Source organism: Dama dama, chromosome 16 (genome assembly GCF_033118175.1).
Source record: "Dama dama isolate Ldn47 chromosome 16, ASM3311817v1, whole genome shotgun sequence".
NCBI classification, from domain to species: Eukaryota; Metazoa; Chordata; class Mammalia; order Artiodactyla; family Cervidae; genus Dama; species Dama dama.
The window spans coordinates 39,293,894-39,321,763 of record NC_083696.1 but is presented as its reverse complement, the minus strand read 5'-3'; the positions used below and the strand labels follow the sequence as shown (position 1 = coordinate 39,321,763).

General features: G+C 39.2%; 1 protein-coding gene across 2 annotated transcripts in view; it reads left to right on the top strand.

Moving 5' to 3' along the window:
* Nucleotides 1-26,863, top strand: part of ADAM28 (ADAM metallopeptidase domain 28) — a 72,426-nt gene extending 45,563 nt beyond the window's left edge. Inside the window, exons 14-21 of one of the 2 annotated variants that reach the window (XM_061164051.1) lie at nucleotides 6,899-7,094; nucleotides 8,969-9,071; nucleotides 11,489-11,648; nucleotides 12,587-12,667; nucleotides 13,467-13,545; nucleotides 21,616-21,724; nucleotides 22,668-22,746; nucleotides 26,720-26,863. In XM_061164051.1, coding sequence (XP_061020034.1) covers nucleotides 6,899-7,094; nucleotides 8,969-9,071; nucleotides 11,489-11,648; nucleotides 12,587-12,667; nucleotides 13,467-13,545; nucleotides 21,616-21,724; nucleotides 22,668-22,746; nucleotides 26,720-26,740 — 828 coding nt within the window. In that variant the 3' untranslated portion in view covers nucleotides 26,741-26,863. Of the gene's footprint in view, nucleotides 1-6,898; nucleotides 7,095-8,968; nucleotides 9,072-11,488; nucleotides 11,649-12,586; nucleotides 12,668-13,466; nucleotides 13,546-16,228; nucleotides 16,724-21,615; nucleotides 21,725-22,667; nucleotides 22,747-26,719 lie in introns of those variants that run through there. The other variant, XM_061164052.1, reaches the window with a different exon arrangement.
* Nucleotides 26,864-27,870: the final 1,007 nt, after the last annotated feature.

Here is a 27,870-nt window from a genome sequence, read left to right as displayed (position 1 = left end):
AAACGTATATCTTGTTGGAATTTCCCAAAGGCCATGGATTAAGACTGGAGGGTCTGAACTTCTGGATCTAGGAAGAGGTCATTGACATAAACAAAAAGTCTCCCATACAGCATCTCATAAGGACTAAGACAAACCTGTTCCTTAGGGGCAGTATGGGTACAGAGGAGGGATATTGGTAAAGCCTCCTTCCAACCCAGGGAGGTCTCCTAGGTTATCTTTTTTTTTATCACTGATTTTAGGAATTGGTTGGCTCTTTCTACTTTTCCTGAAGACTGAGGGCTCCAGGCACAATGAAGGTAATAAGTAATGCCCAATGCTTTAGAGACCCCTTGGGTGACTTTAGAAGTAAATGATGTCCCATTGTCACTTGTAATGAGCTGGGCAGACCAAATCTTGAAATGATTTCATGGAATAGTTTTTTTTTTTTTTTTTTTAACCACCTCCTCAGGCTTCTCAGTGCAGGTAGAAAAGCCTTCAATCCATCCTGTGAGTGTATCTATCATGACTAGTAGGTATTTATACCCTTGAGAAATTGGCATCTGGGGGAAGTCGATCTGCCAGTCCTCTCCTAGGTAGGTCCCACACCGTTGGACAGGCTGGGCCAGGTGGGATCCTTGAGCTCCTTGGGGGTTGTTTAATTGGAAAGTGGGACAAGAGACCACTTGCCTTATAGTCGTTTGGAAGCCTGTTCCTCTGAAGGACCTTTCTATTAATCTTTGGAGGGCCTTCTCCTCTAAATGAGTGGTGGCATATAAAGAGTTAACCAACTACCACTGGAGGTTCCCAGGCAGGAAAAAGAGTCCCTCCTTTTGGAACCACCCCATATGATCTTCCTAAAACAGCAGCATGTGCATGTAGCACCAGAAAGGCATACTTGGAGTCACTGTAAATGGCTACTCTTTTTCCTTTCCCCAGCTGTAGCGCTTGAGTCAGGGCTATGAGCTCCGCCAATTGTGCTGAAATACCTGGTGGCAAAGGGTTAGCCTCTATGGTCTCAAAATTGGAGACTATTGCAGATCCAGCTCTTCTTTTTCCATCCAAGACAAAGCTGCTTCCATCAGTGTACCAGATTTCCTCAGGATTGGTCAGAGGATCTTCCAACAATCCCTCTTGGGGTTTTGTCCAGTGATCCAAGGTTTCTAGGCAAGAGTGAAAAGGGAGAGAGCCCTCGAGGGTAGGCAGGAACATAGCTGAGTTAAGAACCTCACAAAGTGATATAGTCAGGCCTGGATTTTCCATCAGAACTACTTGATATCTGAGGATCCTTTGATCAGACATCCATAAATGGCCTCTCCCATTCAGGAGTTGTTTCATTTGGTGGCTGGTCAAAATAGCTAGTTTGCCCCCAAAAGAGAGTTTTAAAGCATCTTCTACCAGGACTGCAGTAGCTGCAATATTTTGAAAGCAGGGAAAGATCTCTTCCCAATAAAGAAGTAGGACACTCAAGGACCACCAGAAACTGGTGGGAAAATAATTGTCCGTCCCAGCAACAAAGAAGTGCTCGGATGAATCTTTTTGTTATTGCTTTTCCTGTAGCAACAAAAATGGCACAGGTTTGGGAGGAGACTGCTCCAGAGTAGGAGGTCAGGACAGAGTAGGTAGCCCCTGTATCAACCAAGAAATTCTTGGACCTACCTGCCACATCCAGTTGCACCCTTGGCTCCAGCTCCATGATGGTTATCTGTGACAGGTGGGCTGGCTGGAGCAGGCCACTTCAGTCCTGTTGAACCATCAGGAGGGAAGGCTTGGCACTTGACCTTGAGGCTCTTGGGTCCCAAGGGCAGAGTGCCCCCCAGTGTCCCAGTTGATGGCGTTTGTAGCAAGACGTTTTAGCAGACTTGTCACAGTTTGGACACTCTTTGGCCCAATGCCCTGCCTGTCTACAGATTAGGCATTTGCTTCATGCCTTATCCTTCAAGGACTCGGAGTTTGCCATAGGGCTTCCCTGGAAGGCGGCCAGCATCTGAGCATGCCTTAGTTCTTTCCTTCTTTCCCTTTCCTGGGCCTTGGCCTCTCTCTCCTGTTCTCTGTTATAAAAGGAATTGATGGCTGTCTGGACAATCTCATCTAAAGAGGCAGCAGGATTCCTGCTGCTGTAGCTGTTACAACTGTATCCTGATGTCTGATGTACACTGGGACAAGAATTTGTCCTTTAAGATCACCTGTTCCTTGTAAGAGTCTAAGTTAGTAAACTTTTGGAGGGCCTCTTTTAGACTTTCCAGAAAGGCAGTGGGGTTCTCGTTGGACTCCTGAGTTATTGCTGAGACCGGGCATGGTCCCACAACTAATAGGCTTCCTTCTATTTCCTTGGGTGGACTTCCTTAGGGGTGAGCCTATCTGAAGCTTATCCTACTCAGTACTGTTGCAACCTGAGAGCTAGGTGTATCTGGGTCAGGGTGCAGATCCCCAGGCAGGTTGAGGTGTGACAACTTCCTGGAGATTGAATCCCTGGGCAGGTGGAGACATGACAACCTCCCAAGGACCAGATTCCTAGGCGGGTCAAGGTAGGTCGACCTCCTGGGACCCCGAGCTGGTGGATCCCCAAGCAGGCTGAGGCATGACAACCTCCCGGGGATAGATCCCTAGGCAGGTTGAGGCAGGTCGACCTCTTGGGATCCCCAGGCTGGAGTTGGGAGTTCCCAATGACTCCAGTGTGACTAGTGCTGGTTAGGATTAAGGGGCTGTAATCTTAACTCATTGCTGTTTTGTCCACCATAGATGGGAATAGATACCATGATGTAAAGTAATCCAAGCCTGTGCCCTGAGACTGGGAACCTGAGGAAATAGCCATAAACCTTATCCTCTTATTTCTCTGAGGGAATGTAAGTCACTGATTTCCTCCCCTAAGTTAAGTTAAAGTTAAGTCGCTCAGTCGTGTCCAACTCTTTGCGACCCTGTGGACTGTATGGAGGACAGGCTCCTCCATCCATGGGATTCTCCAGGCAAGAATACTGGAGTGGGTTGCCATTTCCTTCTTCAAGGGATCTTCCCGACCCAGGGGTCAAACCCAGGTCTGCTGCATTGCAGGCAGACGCTTTAACTTCTGAGCCACCAGGGCAGTTTAGGGTGTCTCCAATGGTAAACATTTCATTGTCATAGACCCACTTTAGGTAATAACAGAAGTAGTGACAAAGGAGTGGGTTATCTGGTCCTGTTAGGGGCATTAAGAGCACTTTAATAATAAGCAGGGTGGAGCAATGTTGCCTGCAGTAGGGGCAGGTTTATGGTTGTAAGAATTAGTAAGTGGCTTAAGGACAAAATGATAAGAGGCAACAGATCAGATGTTCCATAAAAGTGGAGTGGAGATTTGATCCAGGGGTATGTCTGTAGCTTTAGGAGAAGGGTGGTAAGGGTTTGGGCCCAAACAACCTGCAGGGTTAACTCCCAAAGTGGCAAACATTGTCCCTGGAAGCCCAGTTGCCCTTGAAGGGATGCCACCAACAGATTAACTTCTAGCAGGCATTTGTGCCTGTCATCCACCCTAGCAGGTTCACTGAGAGGTGCTGTTGTTGCACATGTTGTGGGAAACATGGAAGATGAAGGTGTGAACCTCTAGAGGGATTGGATATTATGTAGTATTTCCCTCCCAAGGGCTAGCTGTTTTCTGGTTGTCCTGCCAGAAGATTGTAGAGGCAACATTGTGGGCCTGGACAGGGTTCATGAAAAGAGCATGAATCAGGACTGAAGCAGGCAAGGCACAACTTTTGAAAGACTGATATAGCCCAAGGGCATAACATAAGCCAATTAAAATCAAATGGGTCCAAGATGCAGACAAGTCAAAATCAACTATAAGCCTTCAATCTGCAAGCTAAATGACACACCTGAAGGCCCCATGACAGTTCCAAGGCACTATCAAAAGACCAAGGAGTGAGAGTTTCCCCAAATGTTGGAATGACCCTCCCACTCATTAGTGTATGAAATCACCCAGCCCGTAAAAACTAACCACACCACATTTCATGGGCACCGTATATACCCTCTGTGATGGCACACACTCAGTGGACTGTGCTTCTCTGTGAATTCAAACAAATCTACCTCTTACTTATCGCTGTGTCTCTCACTGAACTTTTTTGCAATGAGACATCAAGAACCTGAGCTTCATTAGGTGCTGAAACCAGGCACTGTGGGTTTTGGCCGGGCTCAAGTCCTGATTGGACACGACTGAGTAAGCATAGCGCAGAGTCCATGCCACATGGGTTTGAGTCCCAATCTTAGGTAAACAGTTTCAAACACAACTTTCAGAAATGGAAAGATGATGACCTGCCCAATACTTTGTAAACAGAAGCATAGATGGAGAGAGGAGCTAAAGGACAGGAGAAAAAAGCAGTGGGAAAAACATGCCAAGGAACCCCTTTCATAACTTGCTGGAAAAACTGCTAAATGCCTGACCTGTGCCCACGGTTTTCATTGGCCTGATCCTAGGCACAAAGGAGATTAAGGACCGAAGAACCCTCACCCACCTGGGCAACAGCTACTAGGGCACACCAGATAGTGGAGCCTTCAGGACACACTTGGGAGTAGCCCCAGTCAGAGTCCCTCAGTTGCACCCATGGCCATTCATCTATTCACAGGGGGTTCAAGGAAATAAGAAACAAGAGACTGTAAAGGAATTAAGATTCTGTTAGCCATATATCCATCCAGCCAAAGGGGCGAGGACCTCCTACCTAAACTGGAGGTCTTCTGGAATCTGAGACTGAGCATCATGAGCTTTCATCTGAGTTTGTTTTTGCTGTCCCAGTTTCCAGCACACGGGCTTCTTGTCATTTCCACTGCACTGGGTTTCCTTCGCGTTCAGCTTCCAGCATGTGAGCTTCCACTAAGTCAGCCTTCTGCTGTGCTTGCTATCTGCCTCGCTGAGGATGAGCTGAGGTTGTTTCAGCCAGGTTACATCTGGGTCACGGCACCAGATATGTGGGGGGATTGTGTAATTTTCTTGGTTCTGTCTCGCTGCAACAAAGATTTGAAATGGTGGATCAGTTCAGTTACAGCTCAGTTTTATTTGGCAAGCAAAGGATAGTACACCCTCAAGGCGTGAGGATGGGCTGACCTCAAAGGAGAGGCCTTAATCCGTCTTGGCTTCCCCTTTTTATAATACATTTGTTTCCTCCCCACTGAGCCTGCCCTATGAAAATTGGGCTAGCCAAGAAGTGGGTATGTTTTTTTTACCTGAAGTTCTAACTCCAGTCCATGGGTTTTCTTTTGAACCGTTTTTGCAGGCTTTTCCCTTTCTTTGTCTTTTAGACACCACCATTTTGGACTTCTTTTTCCTATTCTAACTACCTAACATGTCCATAGGATTTTTCATGCAAAAATACTGGAGTGGGTTGCCACTTTCCTCCTTCAGGGACTCTTCCTGACCCAGGGATCAAAGCCACGGCTCCTGTGTCTCTTGCATTGCACACACACACACACATACAAAAGTGGTATTTTTCCTCAAAATATTTGCTGTTTCCTTAGGGTGAGGATATATTCATACATATGGATTAAAATATGATACATGATTAAATGCCAGGTAGATATTATAATGATATATGACCTTTGGGTATTATTACTTTCCACAAATTTTTTCACTTAATTTTCATAATGGCTTATAAAGTTAAGATTAAACCCAATTGCTAAGGGTACACATCTAACCACTGGCAGAGCCAAGTATGTATCTTTCATATCCAAAGTATGTGTCTTTCATATCCAAACTCTGGGCTGTTTTCCTACTACATGTGGAAAAGAGGAGCAGTGATCCACATTGAAGGGATCAGAGGAGTTTTCATGGAAAAGTTAGGCTTTCAAATAGTTTGGGAAGTAGAGCAGATTTTATATAAACAGAAAGAAAAAAAATTCCAAATGAGGAAAGAATAAACAGAAGGTAAAGCATGGTTTGTGTGACATCTGATAAGAAAGTTAGTCTGACTGGAGCAGAGGAGCTTTGCAGGGTCTCATAGGCCCCAGTGAAAATTTTGTAAAGATTTTTACAAAATATAAAATAGGTATCTCTATTTATAGCTATTTGTAAAATATATATCTCTCACTAATGTAAAGATATTAAAAGTGTCTTGATGATGTGAAGTGGTGGTGGTTTAGTCAGAATCATATCTGACTCTTTGTGACCCCATGGACTATAGCCCGCAAGCCCTCTCTGTCTGCGGGATTTCTCAGGCAAGAACACTGGAGTGGAACACACCTAGTTGCTTCAGCTAAGGAAGGAGTTGCTTCCAGTATCCACACAGGCCTCTTTAGATCTGCCTGAATGGCAGGATTTCTTTGACTAACATTTCTCTGAGCAAATAAGAGCAAGATTTGCAGTAACAGATTTTAATGGAATTAACACAGCAAATGAACATTTTTGGTTTGTTTCTCCCTCTTAATAAATCACTCCATAGGAAGATGTGAGTGAAAAAAGAAATATCTAAAATTACATTAAAACGAATTCAGGTTTAGGAAACTCGATGCCTGGGAAAATCTCAGAGCATGCTGATCAGGGCTTCGAAGCTTATCTTCCTTATTACAGAAGATTCACTTCACCAGTAAATTTCTGGAGCTGCAGATTTAAATCTCCTTGAAAAGCTTGAGAAAGATGCATTTAACAAAGGGAGAGTTAACTTCCTTCTTCACATCTATAATATTGCTTGGTGTTCTAAAGTATTTTTTCATTGTTATTTTTATAGCAGTTGCTCTACAAATTCAGAAGTATTGATTGCTTTGACTCAGGATTTGGCCAAAGTCAGTAGAAATGACATTATAGGAGATGGTTTTGGCTTATACAACTGTAAACTAAAATAGAATGATGCCTCTAGGTACACATTGCTAATTAAAGGCCACAAGGAAAATATAATTTGCATCAATTTGAGATACTATGGTAGGTCAGGTGGAAAAAGCCCATGTCTACATTTTTATTTCCCTACAGTTAAAAAAGGCTGGTGAGGTGTGCAGACCAGCAAAAGATGAGTGTGACCTGCCCGACATGTGTGATGGCAAATCTCCTCTTTGCCCCAGTGATCGGTACCAAATCAATGGCTTCCCTTGCCAGAATGGGACGGGCTACTGCTGGATGGGAACGTGCCCCACCCTGGAGAAGCAGTGCACTGACCTCTGGGGACCAGGTAGGAGGACAAGCCCAGGGTCACTGGCACGTCTGCCTCTCTCCATGTCCACATGCAGGAAAACCCTATCATCCCAAGGGACAGTGTTTCGTCATGGCTGAAAAAGCATTCTGTCCCATCCGTCTGTCTTTCCTTTATGGTTTCCTTTGCTGTGCAAAAGCTTTTGCCTTTAATTAGGTTTCATTTGTTTATTTCATTTCTATTTTCATCACTCTAAGAGGTGATCCTGTGATTTATGTCATAGCGTGAACTGCCTGTATTTTCCTTTAAGAGTTTTAAAGCATCTGGCCTTACATTTAGGTCTCTAATCCATTTTGAGTTTATTTTTGTGTGTGGTGTTAGGAAGTGTTCTAATTTCATTCTTTTGCATGTAGCTGTCCAGTTTTCCCAGCACTACTTACTGAAGAGACTGTCTTTTCTCCACTGTATATTCTTACCTCTTTGGTCATAGATTAGGTGACCATAGGTGTGTGAGTTTATCTCCGGACTTTCTATTCTGCTCCACTGATTAATCTTTCGTTCTGATCTTTTGCTGTGAGTATATAGGCATGCAAGATTTCTGTGTATTAGAGTTTTGTATCCTGCAACTTTCCCAAATTCATTGATGAGCTCTAGTAGTTTTCAAATTCATTGATGAGCTCAAATTCATTGATGAGTAGTTTTCTGGTAGCATCTTTAGGATTTTCTATATAGAATCATGTCATCTGCAAACAGTGACAGTTTTTTGTATTTCTTTCCATTATGGTTTATTACAGGATATTGAATGTAGTTCCCTGAGCTATATGACGGGACTTTATTTCTTAACCATCCTATAGTACTTTGTATTTCCTAGTCCTAGATTCCATAGGCTTTTTATTATTTTTAACTTCATTGTTGTTTTTTCAAAGGCTGGATTCATATTTTCCAGGTCTTCATATTGATCTTTAAGGTTGGGGAGAGAGAAGGAGTAGAGGCATTAGAAAAAGAAGGATAGAGTCATTTGACTCAATAGAACTTGATTTGAAGTCTGATTTTTCATCTCTCTTTGTGGCTTTAACCAATACTACCCTCTGTATCTTTATTAACAAAATGAGAATGCTAATAAGAATGGGCAATATTTTCACACCATGTTCTACTGACCAGGCACTCTTCTCAGTGGCTCACATAGATTAACTCATTTAATCTTCTTAATAGTGGACTTCCTTGGTGGTTCAATGGTTAAGACTCTGTCTTCCAATGCAGAGGGTGTGGGTTCAACCCCTGGTAGGGAAACTAAGATCTCACATGACTCCAGGAGTGATCAAACATTTAAATAAAGTTTGTTTTTTAAAAAAGACATAATCCTAAAAACTTAAAAAAAAATTCCTTGTAATAACATTACAAAGGCATACTATCATAGAGTCATCATTTTCACACAGAGCAAATTGAAAGTTTTAGGCAATTAACCATATCGTACAGCTCTTAACCACTGATTGCCCATCTGATGAAGATTGCATAAGAAATTAAACTTGTGATGCATATTACTTCCTGGCAGAGTAGAAGTCTGACTAAGCATAGGGTGTACCTGTCACATATATACCCTCCAACAGGACAGAATTCCAGGATATGCCTGTGGGCTGCTGCTAGGATAACTATGGCTCTTCTAGCTAAGTCTTCAATCTTGCAGATGTTTCCAAATATTTAGATAGCCATCATTCAAAAATAGGCCATCCAAAATATTATTTTAACTCCAGACATCTCTCTTGATATCATGTCAAACTATATTTCCAAGAAGAGGTATGATGCTAAAATCGTATTCTTCATGCTGTCTTTCTGTTTCATCAATCCTTTGTAGCACTGAACTGCTTACCTCTCTTCTTTCCATCTATGACCTTACTGACCTTGCTTGATCCTAGGATCCCAGGTTGCAGATAAGTCATGTTTTAGAAAAAATGAAGGTGGATCAACTTATGGATACTGTCGAAAAGTGAACAACACACGCATTCCCTGTAAAGCAAAGTAAGTGGCCTTGCTATTTGAACTTCCTGCTCATTTTCACACATGTTGATTTATCCCATTTAAAGAGAAAGTAATTTGGACATCATTTATTTGATAAACATTCATTGAGTGACTATTACTTGCTTTATTTTAGGCTAGACACTGAGTTAAAAAGGTAAATAGGGAATGATTCCCATTTTTCAGTCTCTCATAATGTGTGCTTCAAAGGACACCAAGTATAGCTGCTGTTAAATAGAATGAATGTTTGAGAAGGAATATACAAGAGTAAATGGGCCTCGCTGGAAATGTGTGAACTGATTCTCCAGTATGCTTCAGATGCTTTTCCATCTACTGCATTTCATGATGATTCTATGGTAGAAGTACATATCTTCTCAGAGGAATAAGCAACACAATGATTGTACAGGTGGTTTTTGAACTTGCCATGGCATTCCATAAAGAAAAAGTACAGTAAGGGAAAAGACTGACAACTGACCTAAAGAATTTGTTTTCCATAAAAAAACTGATAGTCTGAAAAAAGAAAAGATAAAATACTGTAATCAGTGAACTTGAGATCTTTCTATATATTTCCCTTGGATCCTACAGTTCTAAGATGATTTTTAAAAATTAAATGATAATAGATGAAATACCTGTTCCAAACTTTGCATGGGCAAACTAATGTGTAACAAGACACTTAATGAAAAAGATCAGCATTTCTCCAAGTTTTTTCTGTTGAAATAACACTAATATTTCTTGATGATAGTTATTACCAAACAAGCTATGTTGGACAGAAGATCATCTCTTGGGGAGTCTGAGCCTCAAAGATGGTCATGCCTTGTGGGATCTCCTTTATAGGAAATCAGGGGAAAATATATTAATAAAAGGCTATGTGTGTGTGGGAGTAGAGTGAGTGGGTAGCAATATTTAGTATGAGAGGTTGTGATAGGGAAAAGAGGCTAGGGTAATTCCATCTTTCCTCTGTAAAGTGTACACACACCCTTGTTCTGTATAAATGCTTGTGTGAATAGTGGATAATTTCTGCAACCAAAGGCATAAGCATTTCATTTCTTCTCACAGACTGGCCTTCTGATCACTTCTTAATAATTTTTGCTTGTAGTGAGAAGTAAGCCTGAAATTCCCTGGGTCCTACAGCCTTCCTAGGGCTTCCTTGGTGGCTCAGAGGATCAAGAGTCTGCCTGTGATGCAGGAGACCTGGGTTCAGTCTCTGGGTTGGGAAGATGCCCTGGAGAAGGAAATGGCAACCCACTCCAGTATTCTTGCCTGGAGGATTCCACAGATAGAGAAACCTGGTAGGCTACAGTCCATGGGGTTGCAGAGTCAGATATGACTGAGCAACTTTTACCTTTTTAGAGCCTTCCTGTTAAAGCTCTACCTAAATTATTCAAGAAAAACACCTTCTCAAGTCTGGAAAGAATGCATGCCTTTCTCTGCTCCTCAGTGGTATTTTTTTCTAAAAGCCACCAGAGTAATCAGAAGAATCTGATTCTAACACTCTCAGAAGACTTTTTTCACAACTTTCCTCTAAATTTTGCATAAAAGCAATTGATTCCAATTTTGTTGGCATTGACTTTTTTCCCCTTGCTAGTGAATGTAAGGCTTTAGTGAGCCCCTAGCAGTTTCATCTGAATTTGCAGGGGTTCTTTCAGGAACTCACATGATGCCTTGGACTGTCATCCAAGGCTCAGCCTTATACTGATACAGCTATAGTCAGGAGAATTATTCTGCTGCAATTCATGCAATAAATAACCTTAGCTGAAACAAGACAGAAACTGACTTCCTAGGTGCCCTCCTTGATGTTAAGAACTGATTGTTGAAGCTGAAGCTCCAATACTTTTGTCACCTGATGCAAAGAACTGACTCACTGGAAAAGACCCTGATGCTGGGAAAGATGGAAGGGAAAAGGGAAAGGGGCGGCAGAGGGTGAGATGGTCGAACCGCATCACCTACTCAGTGGACACGGATTTGAGCAAACTATGGGAGATAGTGCAAGACAAGGGAGCCTAGCGTGCTGCAGTCCATGGGGTCCCAAAGAGTCAGACACAACTTCGTGACTGAACATCAACAACAACACATACCCTCACATAAGGCCACTTTCAAGAATCTGAAGTTAACGTTCTGCATCCTTCCCACTGGCCAGAATTTAGGTAACTGGCCAAAATTAGGGAATCTGGGAGACAAGGGGTTTTTTGTTCTTGTCGTTTGTTTTTTTAGCAACACCGGGCCGTGGAAACCATTGAATATGGTGGTTCTGTTACTTAAGAATAAGGGGGAAATTGGTACAAAGGAGAATTAGGAGTCTCTGCCTTAGGGAAAAATGCCATTGGTTAAATATTGATAGTCCAGGAGGCGATTTACGTTTGCATAAAATGGCAGTTTGGATCCTGGTGCTTCAATCGCAGCAAATTTTGGCTTTTCCTCAGAGATGCCATGTGTGGGAAGTTGTTCTGTAATGGTGGCTCAGATTATCTGCCCTGGAAGGGACGTATAGTCACAACCCTGACATGTAGACTATTTGATCCTGAAGACAGCAGTGAAGAAATTGGCATGGTAATCAATGGAACCAAATGTGGAGATAAGAAGGTGAGTTGAAATTGTGGCTTTTACTCAGAACGTTCTTTCCGTTTGGTTTTTGTTTTGTTTATTTTCTTCTCGGGCCTCTCTGTGTTTCATGGAGCACAATTTTCAAAGTAATGTTTATGCCATTCATGTATACATGACTGTGTTGTTCCCTTCAGTGTTATTTAATAAGTAACTAATATGTGCTTAGCACAAGGATGTTAAATTCGGGCAAGTTTTATTGCCCCTAAATTGGTAGGTTCTCAGCAAATGATAGCCACTGATAATAATAAATATAATCATAGCAATACTACTTATTTTTACACAAAATTTTATTTTAATCTTAGAGATGATATGATATTAACTTGTTTTCCATAGTATTTTTGCTTGGAATGAGTACCTTGTATCATGTGCAATGCTTAGCTCAGTGCTAACTATCAGTCTGCAGAGCTGGACTAAAGAGGTGGATTAAGAGAATAATCCATGAGGGAATGAAGTAAGGAAATTTTCTTTAGAGAGGACTTCCTAAATATTTTATTACAAAAATTACCTAGATTCCATCTTCCTATTTTCAAAGGGATGCTGTGATTTCTCTAATAAAAAGCAAGTTTGATAACAATATGTGCATGTATGCTTAGTTGCTTCAGTCTTTTCCGATTCTTTGTGACCTTGTGGACTGTAACCCACCAGGCTCCTCTGTCCATTGGATTTCCCAGGCAAGAATACTGGAGTGGGTTGCCATTTCCCCCTCCAGGGGATCTTCCAGATCCAGGGACTGAACCCACGTCTCCTGCATCTCCTGCATTGCAGGCAGATTCTTTACCCACTGAGCCACCTGGGAAGCTCTTGATAGCATTAATAGTAGCTAAAAATAGAAGATTAACTCCTGAAGAGTCATCAGTGTGCATAAGTGATATCTTTGGACGTTCATGTCGGCTTTGTGTTTTTCACATCACTTTCAGGTTTGCATTAACGCAGAATGTGTGGACCTGGAAAGAACTTACAAATCAGCAAATTGCTCCTCTAAGTGCAAAGGACATGCTGTAAGTCTTGACAGTGTTTCCCAAAGCGTACCAAATCTTATGTCATTTTAGGTCAGACAGTTTGGGTGATATTAATGTGATATTTCAGTGTTGAATGATTCAAACAACTAAGTTTATCTAACTCTTCAGTACTTTGATTCAATGAAAACTTCCTTCAAAGAACCTGGTACTGAAATTCCTGTTTTTTGTTTTGTTTTTTAACTTTTTATTTTATATTAGCATATAGCCAATTAACAAATGATGTTCTGATAGTTTCAGGCAAATATCAAAGGGACTCAGTCACACACACACACACACACACGTATCCATTCTTCCCAAACTCTCCTCCCATCCAGCCTGCCACATAACACTGAGCAGAGTTTCCTATGCTGTAGGGAGGTCTTTGTTGGTTATCCATTTTAAATATAGCAATGTATACATGTCCATCCCAAACTCCCTAACTATCCAGTCCCCCCAAGAACCATAATTTCATTCTCTAAGCCAGTGAGTCTCTTTCTGTTTTGTAAGTTCATTTGTATCAATTCTTTTAGATTCCACATATAAGTATGTCATATGATATTTCTCCTTCTCTGCCTGACTTACTTCACTCAGGATGACGTTTCTCTAAGTTCATCCATGTTGCTGCAGATGGCATTATGAAATTCCTATTACTGATGCTTAAAATATGTAGGTAGTTGAAAGGCTGCAGAGCAGGGGGCTATTCTTTTTTTTTTCTGAAATATACTTAATTATGGATGAATAAGCCCGTGTGTTTTGTGTCAGTCCAGTGAGAAAACTAACAGAACCATTGCTTCTCTAGGTGTGTGACCATGAGCTTCAGTGTCAGTGTAAAGAAGGATGGGCCCCTCCTGACTGCTCTCGTTCTTCCACGGTCTTCAGTACGTAAACTATACATGTCTAACCAGAGAAAACTGCTCACCTCTTCCAAGCATTTATTTCCTATTATGTAAGATTCCATGCCTTTTTCTCTCTCTTCTTGGAATTCCTGTTCTATAGGTAATGAATCCATGATATTAATCTCCAAAGTCTCTCCAACAGCTTTTAAATCATATTTCCCACCTTCTTATGTTTTTATATTTTACCAAAATTCTTGAAATTTTATATTTGTCGTTTCATTTTAATTTTCTGAGTTTTCTTGCTTTACAATTGTCCCGTTTTCCTAACAGCCTTAACTGAATGTATACTACGTATAATATCCTCATAAAACTCTCTAAGAATATGACTTATTATTTTTGCAGGTTCAGTCTCTTCTCCAGATTACCTCTATTTATTTTGAGTTTTTTTTTTTTTCACCCTCTCTTATATTTCATTTTGCTATTTTTACTTCAGGATATATGATCCTTCATTGAATGTGGGATTAGGTTGACTTGAATTAGCTTACAGGGGTTTCTTGGCATGTGTTCGTGCTTGTTGGACCTTACCTTTCCTGATGGGAGATCTGGCTGAGAGCTCTATCAGTAGGCAGATCTCCCTATAGACCTCAGACCTTCAATGTGGAAACAGCCAGAGTAGACAGCCTCACCTCCGGTTGCCATGGTGATGAATATCTTGCTCTGAGGACAGAGCTCTTCATTACATTTACTTTTAGAAACAGCTGCTCTTCTTCAGGACCCCTTCCTAGTGCTTTACAACCTTTAAGCCATTTGGCATAAATAGAATTGTTATATTTTAGCAACTCATGTGGGTCAGTAGTGATAACACATTGAAATTTTTGTTTAAATTCTTTTTATAGCTAGTAATAATGATAGAATCTTTTCTTAAATTTTTTTGGCCATTGGTATTTTCTCTTTTATGAAATATTCACGCCATTTTGTGTATTTTTCTATTGGGTGTCTCCCCGACCCCCTATTAACTTGTTTAAGTTTTAATATACTTGATATAAGCTATTTTTCAGGTATATGTGCTACAAATAACTCCCTTCATTCTGTGTTTTCTCACTCTCTTTGTGATGTCATGTGATTAAAGAAGCTTTTAATTGCAATGTAGTCAATTTGTTTATCATTTCCTTGATGATTAGTTTTTTTTCCTTTTTGTGTCCTTTTTAAGGAATTTTTTTTCTATCCTGAAGTTATGAATGTATATCTGTATATGATCTTCTGAAAAGGATTATTAAATTGCTTTTTCAAATTTAAATCTATAATGTATCTAGAATTATTTTATGTATGATGCAAGTATTCAATTTCACTTTTATCCCAGATAGGTATTCAATTGTCACACCATCATTTATGTAATAGATCTGTGCTATGCTAAATCATTTCAGTAGTATCCAACTCTTTGTGACCCCATGTATTGTAATCCACCAGGCTCCTCTGTCCATGAGATTCTCCAGGCAAGAATACTGGAGTGGGTTGCCATGCCCTTCTCCAGAGGATCTTCCTGGCCAGGGGATCAATCCCTTGTCTCTTGTGTCTCCTGAACTGGCAAGTGGGTTCTTTACCACTAGCACCACCTGGGAAACCCATGTAATAGATCATCCTTCCTTAATGCTTTATAGTGCCAATTTTCTAATAAAGCATGTGTGTCTGCATTGTGTCTTTCTGGGATATTTCTACTTTTCTGGGGGTTCTATTTGACTATCCATATGCCACTATAAGGCCTTCCTAGGTGGCTCAGTGATAAAGAATCCTCCTACCATTGCAGGAGATGTGGGTTCGGTCCCTGGAATGGGAAGATCCTCTGGAGGAGGAAATGACAACTCACTCCAGTATTCTTGCCTGGAGGATCCCATGGACAGAGGAGCCTGGCAGGCTCCGTCCATGGGGTCACAAAGAGTCTGACACAACTGACCACACACATGCCATATAATATTCTTTTATTATTGTATCTTTAAGATAAGTTTGTTATCTTAGAGACAGTCCTTTAATTTTGTTCTTCAAGAATGTGTTGGCTATTAGCTTTTGTACTTCCACATATATTTTACCGTCAGATTCTCAAGTTATACACACAATTCCTGTTGGAATTTAAAGTTAGTCCAAACTGTATCTATAGATTCACTTGGGGAAGAATGAGCATATATAAAATATTGAATTCCAAACCCATTACATAAAATAAGTATCCTTTTACTTAGCGTTCTTTAATTTTGCCAAATAATATTCAATGATTTTCACCATAGAATTTTTATATACAATATATATTGTTTAACTGGATTTATAAGAAATTAATTTATATTGTATATTTTGAATGGTATTTTTTAAAAAAATATTTTAACTATGACTAGAATATAGAACTTCAACTAATTTTTATATATTTATTTTTATATGAAGCACCTCTGCTAACCTGTCAATAATTTTAGTAACTTATAAATTCTTTTACATTTTCTACATATTCAATCATACTCTTTGAGAAAAATGACAGTTTTGCTACTTCCTCTCTAATATTCACGATTTTAATTTCTTGTACTTTTTTTCCTTGTGCAATGTTGAACAGAAGTAGCAAGAGACAGCAAGCCTCTTTATTTCTTTCCCAATCTTAGGAAAGACTTTCAGTATTTTGCCCTGTTATCTAAAGTTATTCTTTCATATTAGATCCTCTTCATCTAAGAAAATTCACTTCTATTCCTAGTTTAATAGAAGACTCTTGAGTCCCTTGGACCGAAAGGAAATCCAATCAGTCCATCCTAAAGGAGATCAGTGCTGGGTGTTCATTGGAAGAACTGATGTTGAAGCTGAAACTCCAATACTTTGGCCACCTGATGTGAAGAGCTGACTCATTTGAAAAGACCCTGATGCTGGGAAAGATTGAGGGCAGGAGGAGAAGGGGATGACAGAGGATGAGATGGCTGGATGGCATCACCGACTTGATGGACATGGGTTTGGGTGGACTCCAGGAGTTGGTGATGGACAGGGAGGCCTGGTGTGCTGCGGTTCATGGGGTCACAAAGAGCTGGACATGAATGAGCAACTGAACAGAACTGAACTGAAGAATTGTGTCAAATAATTTTTATTTACTGGTTAAGATTTTTAACTCTACTCTGTTGGTATTGCAAAATAAACTGATTGATATTTGAACATTTATCTAATTTTGCATTCCTTGCATAAACCCAACATGGAAATATTTAATAGCTCTTATAGATACTGATGGGTGATGTTTGCCATTACTCTGTGTTCATGGGTGATGCCTATAATTTTCTCATAGCATCCTTGCTAAATCTGAGTACAAGATTATGCTAGTCATGTTAAACAAAGTGGAGTGTTTTCATTTACTTAAATTCCCTGGAAGAATCTGTATAAGAATGGAAGACTCTCCTTAAACATCTGGTTAGAACTTGTCAGTAAGCCAAGTGGGCCTATATAGTTCTGCACAATATTTTAATTAAAGATCCATCTTTAGTAGTTATAAGAACCTTCAGGTTTTTTATATCTTCTTATACAAGTTTTAGTATATTTTACTAGACGTTTTCCTCATTCAGTTGAATTTCAATGTTTTAGTTTAAAATTCCTCATGACAAAGGTTTAATCTCAAAAATATACAAGCAACTCCTGCAGCTCAATTCCAGAAAAATAAGTGACTCAATCAAAAAATGAGCCAAAGAACTAAACAGACATTTCTCCAAAGAAGACATACAGATGGCTAACAAACACATGAAAAGATGCTCAACATCACTCATTATCAGAGAAATGCAAATCAAAACCTCAATGAGGTACCATTACACACCAGTCAGGATGGCTGCCATCCAAAAGTCTACAAGCAATAAATGCTGGAGAGGGGGTGGAGAAAAGGGAACCCTCTTACACTCTTGGTGGGAATGCAAACTAGTACAGCCACTATGGAGAACAGTGTGGAGATTTCTTAAAAAACTGGAAATAGAAGTGCCATATGACCCAGCAATCCCACTCCTGGGCATACACACCGAGGAAAACCAGATCTGAAAGAGACACGTGCACCCCAATGTTCATTGCAGCACTGTTTATAATAGCCAGGACATGGAAGCAACCTAGATGCCCATTAGCAGACAAATGGATAAGGAAGCTGTGGTACATATACACAATGGAATATTACTCAGCCCTTAAAAAGAATTCATTTAAATCAGTTCTAATGAGATGGATGAAACTGGAGCCCATTATACAGAGTGAAGTAAGCCAGAAAGATGAACACCAATACAGTATACTAATGCATACATATGGAATTTAAAAAGATGGTAACAATAACCCTATATGCAAAACAGAAAAAGAGACACAGATGTACAGAACAGACTTTTGCACTCTGTGGGAGAAGGCGAGGGTGGGATGTTCAGAGAGAACAGCATCAAAACATGTATATTATCAAGGGTGAAACAGATCACCAGCCCAGGTTGAATGCATGAGACAAGTGCTCGGGTCTGGTGCACTGGGAAGACCCAGAGAGATCGGCTGGAGAGGGAGGTGGGAGCGGGGATTGGGATGGGGAATACATGTAAATCCATGGCTGATTCATGTCAATGTATGGCAAAAACCACTACAATATTGTAAAGTAATAAGTCTCCAACTAATAAAAATAAATGGGAAAAAAATTAAAATTCCTCATAATACTTACTTATCTTTGCAATATCTATAGGATCTGTAGCATGATTTTTATCTTTTTTTGTGTTATCCTAACAAAATTTTAAAACTTTAATTATTCTTTATGGTTTGTTTTTTCTTTTTCAAACTTTTTTTTTTTTTTTTGCTATTTCAATTTCTGATTTATACAATCCCCTTTCCTTAAGCTTATTTCATCTTAAAAAAAATTCTTGAAAGAAATCTTTGCCTCAATACTTTTCAGTTTGTAGCCCATATGGCAACTGATATTTTCATTATCATTTGATTCAAATCATTTTCAATTTTCCATTTGCTTTATTCTTTGGCCCTTGAAATGTTTACATGTATATTTCTTAATGTATATGCATATACAGATTATCTAGCTATTGTTAACATTATATGCAGCATAATTCCATAGGGATCAGAAGATCTACAGTGTTGAGAATGTGTTGAATTTTATTGACACTTTCTATGACTCAGCATATGCCCATATTGTAGGTGTTCTGTCTGTGCACAAAAAAATATGTATTATGCAGTTATGTGCAGTTTTTTCCATGTTTTTTAATCCATGTTTGTTAGTTGTGTGTAATATATTAATCCTTATTGATATCTTGTTTGTTTGTTGTATCGGTTACAGAGCCACAAGTATTAAAGTCCCCACTATAATCGTGAACTTGGCTATCACTTCTGGTTCTATTCAGTTCATTTCAGTTCAGTCCAGTCACTCAGTCATGTCTGACTTTTTGAGACCCCATGGACTGAAGGCTTCTCTGTTTATCACCAACTCCCAGAGCTTGCTCAAACTCATGTCCATTGAGTTGGTGATGCCGTCCGACCATCTCACCCTCTGTCATCCCCTTTTCCTGCCTTCAATCTTTCCCAGCATCAGTATCTTTTCCAATGAGTCAGCCCTTTGCATCAGTTGACCAAAGTGTTGGAGCTTCAGCTTCAGCTTCAGTCCTTCCAATGAATATTCAGGACTCATTTGCTTTAGGATTGACTGATTGGATCTCCTTGCAGTCCAAGGGACTCTCAGGACTCTCAAGGGTCTTCTCCAGCATCACAGTTCAAAAGCATTAATTCTTCAGCACTCCACTTTCTTTATGGTCCAACTCACACATTCATACATGACTACTGGAACAATCATAGCTTTGACTAGACAGACCTTTGTCAGTAAAGTAATGTCTCTGCTTTTTAATATGCTGTCTAGGTTTGTCACAGCTTTTCTTCCAAAGAGCAAGCATCTTTTAATTTCATGGCTGCAGTCACCATCTGCAGTGATTTTGCAGCCCAAGAAAATTCTGGGTCTATAAATGCCTATATATTTTGAGACCTTGATATCCTCTTCAAAAAAACTTAGAATTGTATGTCTTCCCAGTGTATTAACACTCTTGTCATTATGAAATGCTTGTGTGTATCTTTAGTTTTCTTGCCTTTTAAAGTCTACAGATCCTGGAGAAAAATAGAGCTGTATCATATTTATTTTGGTCTATATTGTTTTGCTTTAACTTTTTTCTTACTTTTATTTTCATCCTTTCTGAAAGCTCATGTTTTACATCTGCCTCTCATTTTAAAAATACAAATATGTTTAAAAATTTTAGATTGATAATAATTTTTTTTAAAACGTGATCCATTCAAATTAAATGTAATTAATGATATACTTGGCTGTATTCTTCCTATCTGGTCTCTTCCTTTTTCTCTTCTTTCTTATCTTATGGGCATCATAAGGATTTTAATCACTCCAGTTTTCTTTTTATTAATTTGGAGATTATGCATTGCATTTATTTTGTATTCTTTTAGTGGCCATCATAAAAATTTCCACTTTATTATTTTTAATATATATTTTACTTTTTAGAGCAGTTTGTAACTCCACAGGAAAACTGAGTAGAAAGTACAAAGGTTTCCCATATATCCTGCCCCACACGTGCACAGTCATCCTCACCACTAACATCCCCCACCAGAGTGGGATGTTTGTTACAGTTAAGGAACCTACATGGAGGCGCGATTATCACCCAAAGTCTACAGTTTACATTAAGATTCAGTCTTGGTTTATTTGCTCTTCATTCTTTTGTGCATTTCTGGGCTTCCATCCAGAATCATTTTCCTTTCTGTCTTTCTGGGTTCCTGCTGTCTCACTCCAAACTAATTTTCTCTCACTCCAGAGTAATTTCCCCCTATTCTTTAGCACTTCTGTGTTTTTAGGAAGCCTTTTTTTTTTTAGCTCAATTTGCTGTTTTTAGTGAGAGAGCTGGTTCCAATTTCCTAAACCTACGTTTCCAGAAATAGAAAAGGCTGTGTTTTCTGTTAAGACACTGCCATCTTCAACTATAAAGCTCCTTCCTGTTATAATACTCTCCATCTGTCATGCCCCAGCTTTATCCCTAGACCACGACCTTTCAAATTATGGGTGTCTTTATGAGTTCGTCTTTATTTCCTCTGGACCATGTCACTCTTTTGAAATTAGCTACAATGTTGTTCTTAGTGCAAGTACATTAAAAAAAGTTCTGAACATATCTATACTATTTCTAACACAAATGCCTTGGAATTGTATTTCCTTTGGTTTTTTGGATAAAAAATTTTTATGGAGGGTAGAGGCTATTCAGTATTTGAACAATTATTATCTTGCCTCGAATCCTACTTCTGAGGTCTCTACCTTTCTGCATCCATGTGTGTTCACATTTGTGAGCTTTTCTTGCATTTATGCAAAAAAAAAAAAAAAAAGCATTCTTATTATTGATTTAGTGATCTCTGTAATAAGAGAGCAGTCAGTAGCTGTTGGCATTGTTCTTCAAACTTGTACCCCCTGGTCTTTGTGGTTTCAGATTATCATGAGAAATTAATATATGAGATAACAAAAGATTAAAGTTGCATTCATTAACTAGGCTGTAGATAAAATAGGAAACATCTTATAACCCACCAAATATAATTCTAATATAGAGCAAACATTAGTAGAACACTCACTTATGTCCCATCTATCTATCAGTTATCAATTATCCATCTGTTCTCTTTTTTATGTCTCAGCTTCTTATTTGCTCCTGAGAGGAATAGGATTTCAAGACTTCAGGTTATTTTTACTTGCTTTATTCCAAGGTTGAATTTTCAAAAATGTTTCTCTCCTCTTCTGCCATCCCCCTTACTTCATATACTTTCTGATCTTCCAGCCTTTTGTTTTCAATTTATTCCTTCTAAGAATTCTCAGTTATTTTGATGCTTTACCAATCTCATGTAAAATGTTCTGCATAGATATACTCTTTAGCCCCTTTATGTAAATAACATTATGATAATCATTATCAAGATACATTTTCATTTTACTGGCTATGAGAGATTTTCCAGGGAATGCATGTTATTTGGAAAAAGGATCGATGATGTTTGTGATAAAGAAATCAGGACCAGTGTGATGTGTATTTGTGAATTGATCGTATTTTCATGAGGCCCTTGTTCTCGTTGCTGCAGACTTCTCCATTGTGGTTGGGGTGCTCTTCCCTGTGGCCGTCATATTTGTGGTGGTTGCTATAGTAATCCGATGCCGAAGCTCCAGAGAAAAGCAGAAGTTAGCCCAGAGGTAGGCCCTGCTTTGGGGACAGCTAATTCACTATAAATGTAAGGACCCAAATTATCAAATTTCATTTCATTTTAGTTTGCTTCAAATCAGAAATAAGTACAGATACATTTTTCTCAGCCCAGATGCTTGGTATTCTGTTTACTGGGACATTTTTCACAGGAAGACCTGCTTTTTTTCTTCTGTTCATCACTGTTTATAATTCATAATAAGAAGAACTCTCATTATTAAAGACTTTAACACTCATTAGACAAATACAGTCTTTAATATGTATTGATGATAGCTTTATGGCAAGCACCTTGCTTAGCCCTTTTGCATATATTATGTCATTTAATCTTCATCAGAACATTTAATCTTCACAAGGAAATAAGATTTACTTGTTAGTATTTCCACTTTATAGATGAAAAGGTATTATATATTTATCCTCACAGTAACCCTGCAAGGTTAGGGACTTCACATTTTTACTGATGTGGAAACATAAGCTCAGGGAGGTAAGCAAGCATGTTTAAAGTCTTACAACCTAAGAAACGGAATCTAGATTTGCACCTATATCAGTCAGTCTTACAAACATAATCTTGACACTGCAGTATCTTTCTAGCATTTTCAAAAGACTGACTTATTCACTCAGAATGGGCTTCTGATAAATATTGAATAAATAAAATAAATCTCTATTTATTTAAAAGACATAATTTAGATAAAAGTTGGACTCAAGACCATCATTACTAGATATCATGGCTCGGTAGAGAATCAAAAAGAAAATCAGTGGTGATGATTATGAATTACATAAAAGGGAAATCCGGAGGATGTCCTAGGGAGCAGATGAAAAGCCCGTCACTTACCAAGAAGGACACAAAAGGGCAAAGGAAATGAGCAGACTTCTCTCAAATCTCCCTCTTGTGGTAAAGACACTGCTAAGTCACTGTAAATGCTATGCTTTCACATACAGGCCACTGTCTACCACTGATGCTGGCCCACACAGTCAGAAGAGGAAACTACAGATGGCGAAGACTGTTCAACCCCAAGAGGTGAACCACAGTCTGTAGTATGTTTGCTGGGGAACCCAGCTTATGATCCTCTCTCTCTCTTTAGTTGTCATTTCTACTCAGCAATGTTTTACAAATCTATCTCACTAGCATGTAGTACTAGTATGTAGCAAGGACTGCAGGCTTTATAACTACACATTCAGAAAGTTCACCTTTGCCTTTTGTTAAATGCAAAAGAATCTCTTTAAAATGTAGAGGCCACTTTGCTGTGGTTTACAAAAGGCAAAGAGAATAAGGAAAAAAAAAGAAAAGCAGATGCCAGCTTCCTCTCCCTCTCTTTGTCTCTCTCTGTGTGATTCTAGGTTGATTCCTTATTCCTTTTGCAATATCCTGATAATGACAATAATTTGTATACTTGTGGGCTTCCCAGGTGGTGCTAGTGGTAAAGAATCTGCCTGCCAATGCGGGAGACATCAGATGAGGTTTCAATCCCTGGGTGAGGAAGATCCCCTGGAAGAGGGCTTGGCAACCCACTCCAGTACACTTACCTGGAGAGTCCCATGGACAAAAAAGAGTCTGGCAGGCAACAGTTCAAAGAGTTGGACACGACTTAATGACTATAACAGCAACAACTTGTACACTTGTATGACAATACATGTAATATGTATAATCCTTAATGCCCTAGTTGTGTCCTGCAAGTTTAGAAATTTAGATAGCAATTGCTTAATGATAATGACATTGATAACAATGTTTTTGATGGAAACATAACCATCTCTGATAGCTCTGTACCCAGCAGAGTGCAGAGACTTGGTCACTATGATTGTCCCTCCAGTCTCTTGGTGCCATCTTAGTTCTGAGCTCACATTATCAGAAAAGGTGCTTATTTGGAAGCTGAAATTAGGAAACTTATTATTTCATTTTTAAAAATTTATGTATTTTTATCAAATGAAAGATTCTTTAAATTATATAGTGCTTTACAATTTTCAAAGTTTTATATAACTATTTTATGGACATATGATGAACATAGCTTTATATGTCTGTTGGCATTGAGTTTATTTCTGAACTGTATGTCCACACCTAAATGAAAGCAGGAAACATATGTGCATGCATGCTAAGTCACTTTTGTCATGTCTGACTCTTTGCGACTCCATGGACCTTAGCCTGTTGGGCTCTTCTGTCCATGGGATTTTCCAGGCAAGAATACTGGAAGGGGTTGCCATGCCCTCCTCCAGGGGATCTTCCCAACTGAGGGACTGAACCTGCATCTCTTGCATCTCCTGCATTGGCAGGCAAGTTCTTTATCCTTAGCACCACCCGAGAAGACTTGGGAAGCCCATATGTAAATATACAGGTTTAGATTATTCCTAGTTTTCCATATCTGAAAATGATTTAGTGAAAGTCGCTCAGTTGTGTCCGACTCTTTGCGACCCCATGAACTATACAGTCCATGGAATTCTCCAGGCCAGAACACTGGAGTGGGTAGCCTTTCCCTTCCCCAGGGGATCTTTCCAATTCAGGGATCAAACCAAGGTCTCCCACATTGCAGGTGGATTCTTTATCAGCTGAGCTACATAAGCCTTTCTTTTAAGCACACTTATTTTCAAGGCCCCATTTTTTAATTAATTTTTTTTTTACCTTCTTGCTGCTGCTGCTAAGTCACTTCAGTCGTGTTCGACTCTGTGAGACCCCATAGACAGAAGCCCACCAGGCTCCCTCGTCCCTGGGATTCTCCAGGCAAGAACACTGGAGTGGGTTGCCATTTCCTTCTCCAATGCATGAAAGTGAAAAGTGAAAGTGAAATCGCTCAGTCTTGTCCAACTCTTAGCGACCCCATGGACTGTAGCCTACCAGGCTCCTCTGTCCATGGGATTTTCCAGGCAAGAGTACTGGAGTGGGGTACCATTGTCTTCTCCTACCTTCTTGCTAGCTACCTACAAATCCAAGTTTTCCTCCACCACTGCTTTCTACATCTGTATCATTCTCTTTTCTTGTAAGTATCAGATGGTCACTGGCAATGTTTGAAAGAACTCTTGTGCCCAATGTGAATGATGTCTTCCAAACTCTGGGTTCCATTTTAGGATACTCTAAATACACTCCAGTGTTCTTGCCTGGAGAATCCCAGGGACGGGGGAGCCTGGTGGGGTCTATGGGGTCGCACAGAGTTGGACACGACTGAAGCGACTTAGCAGCAGCAGCAGCAGCAAGCTAACTTGAGAGATCGTAGCCCAAAGGAATATTGGAGAAAGCAAGGCCTCCTCACTATCTATAAATTAGTATGGCTATTATTTTTGACTGTTAAAAATAGTTCTGTTGTATAATTGTTGAAAAGGAATACATGATTCTGCTGCAGAAGATTAATTGTCTCCTTCAAAGGATAGTCTCTAGATGCATAGTTTGGAGGGCATAAAACTGTGTTATAAATTAGATTTTGCTTCCTTATTCTAGATAAAATAAGGCCTCTACTAGTCACAGTTTTCTAGAGGAGGAAGTGTATAAAAGAGTCCATAAAGGCAAATCCAGAATAAAACCCAACACCCATGAAGAGGTAGAGTCATTCACTCAACTGGATCCTGAGAATCTTGCCTCCTACTTGGGACTCTATTGTGAGTAAATGAGAAGGAACTAAAATTTAAGGTCATTTTTTCAATGATTTTTACATTTTTGCTGGGAAAGCAAGTCGTATGCACGTGGAGCACCTGTGCTGTGTGTGCTTCGTTGCTCAGTCATGTCTGACTGTTTGTGACCCTCTGTCCATGGGGATTCTCCAGGCAAGAATACTGAGCTGGGTTACCATGCCCTTCTCCAGGGGATCTTCCTGACTCAGAGACTGAACCCAGGTCTCCCACATTGCAGGCGGATTCTTTACCATCTGAGCCACTAGGGAAGCCCCTGGAACACCTAGCTCCTCATATGTGATGGGTGCCAAAGTAGATGATACTACAGAAAAAAGTATATTTCTGAGTATATAACCAAGAAAAGTATGGTGAAGGGATAAGGAATGGGGTACAAACGGTGCAGTAAGAGGAAAATCCGCTAAGTGGTTGGAATCTGTACTGGACCCTGAGAGTCAGGTAGAAATTAAAATAAGTGGCCGAGACTTCCCTAATGGTCCAGTGGTTGGGACTTCACCTTCCAATGCGGGGGTACAGGTTCAGTCCCTGATTGGGGTCCTAGGATCCCACATGCCTCATGACCAAAGAACCAAAACATAAAAACAAAACAAACAAAAAAAAGAAGCAATATTGTAACAAATTCAGTAGTCTCTAAAAATAGTCCACATCAAAAAAAATATTTTAAAAAAAGTAAGTGACAAGGAGGTAAGGAAAGACTGAAATAAGGAAATGAGTAGAGTAAAGACGAGAATTGAATAACATTTTTAATGCCGACAGTTATTTTTGTTTCTATTATAGCATAGAAACATAGAAGGGCTTTCTTCTACTGTTTTCAAGGATAATCCAGTGTCTAAACCTAAGATTAGTAATACATAGTCAAACTGTTACAACCTTGTAGCACTCCTAGAATCAAGGACAGAAATTCTAACCATGTCTTCCAAGAAGATGTTCAATGAGGACAGTATCTCTATAACTGTGCAATCGGCTTTAGCATCTGTCCACCCTCTAGTTTGGACAATAACCAAGAGATAGAAGATGTAAGGGTCTTTACTAGAAAGTGATGACCCCAATATTCTTTGTTTTCTCAGAAATATTACCCAGGGATCATGAGATGGAGAAAATTTCCCACAGAAAAACACTCAGCATGACATCACTGTTCTCCTGATCCCCACCTTCTTTCCTATAAGTACCCATATGGATAGTTGGATCCCAGTGTGATGTTTTTCTCTTTTTCTTTCTCTACCCTCCCGTGTTTCCACTCCTTCATTGTGAAGTATCACAGAATCTATAGAAAATGACGTGTGACTACAAATAATTCATTTTAACTTCCTAATAGTTAAAGGTTATAGAATATCTACATTTTTAGGAAAAATTCATTATTTAAGAGTTTTCTCTTTCTTTAGGATTCCAATCCAAAAATCTGAAGTAACACCTAAGCAAGTGTTGCCGGGTAAATGATCAGCTTGGAAGACTGGACAATCTGGATGGAAGAGAAATGTACTTACTTCCTCACTATTTTTTGCCGTCTATACCCAGCAAGGCTACTATTTCTTGATTATACTTTAATGACACAACATTTCAAGAGAGACATACTCTTAAAAATCTTTGTATGAATTAAAATTTTCTGTTCTCCATACTTACAGGAAAGAGGATGATTCTAAAGAATGAGCTATGAAGCTGATATCTCTAATTAGGTGAATTTCCTAATCTTTTCCACACCCCATTTTTTACCATGATGCTGGCTAATATTTGTTAAAGGACTTATGTACCTTTATTCTCTCACTCACTAGGAATTAATTCACCCTCTAATGAAGATAAGAAATCACAGGAAACTAGGAGAAAATTGCACAATCATCATTAGATAGCAACATCTTAACTGTTTGAACCATGAAACTGTCAAATTAGAACCTTTAGTTACAAAAAAATTATATAAATAAATCTTCTCTGGTTTATATATCTTTTTCCTAAATTATTGTCAGTAGTCCTTATTAGCTGTGTAATTGGAAGTTCACTATAATTGATTAAAAATTTATTAATTAAATTTTTATAGAAATTTGTATAATTCAGTTACTGGCAAGCATAAAGTGAACATTACTAAGTAGAAAAGTTTTAGTTAAATAAATTAATAACATAAACCAGAAATAAATTACTAACATAAACCAGAGTTTGTAAATTGGTGATTTGCAGGATGTTTTTGGACTACAGATTTATTTTATTTGGCCTGAATGATTTTGGCCATAAAAGTATTTTCAAATGTTTTGAATGTATTGCCAATATTTAAAAATTGAGAAATCTTGCATAAACATCCAGATCACCAGCATTTTAAAAGTAATCAAATGGTTTGTCAACACTGCAATCACATTGCCCACAGTAACCATTAGCTTAGTTGACTAGGGATGGAACAGAGTTGGTAGATTGCCTACTAAAACTTTCTTCCCTTTCAGAACTCATTTTTTTTTTTTCAGTTTCTCATATTAAATACAAAATCTCTGTAATAACCTCTATGGAAAAAGAACTTGGAAAGGAATAGATATATGTTGTTGTTCAGTCATTC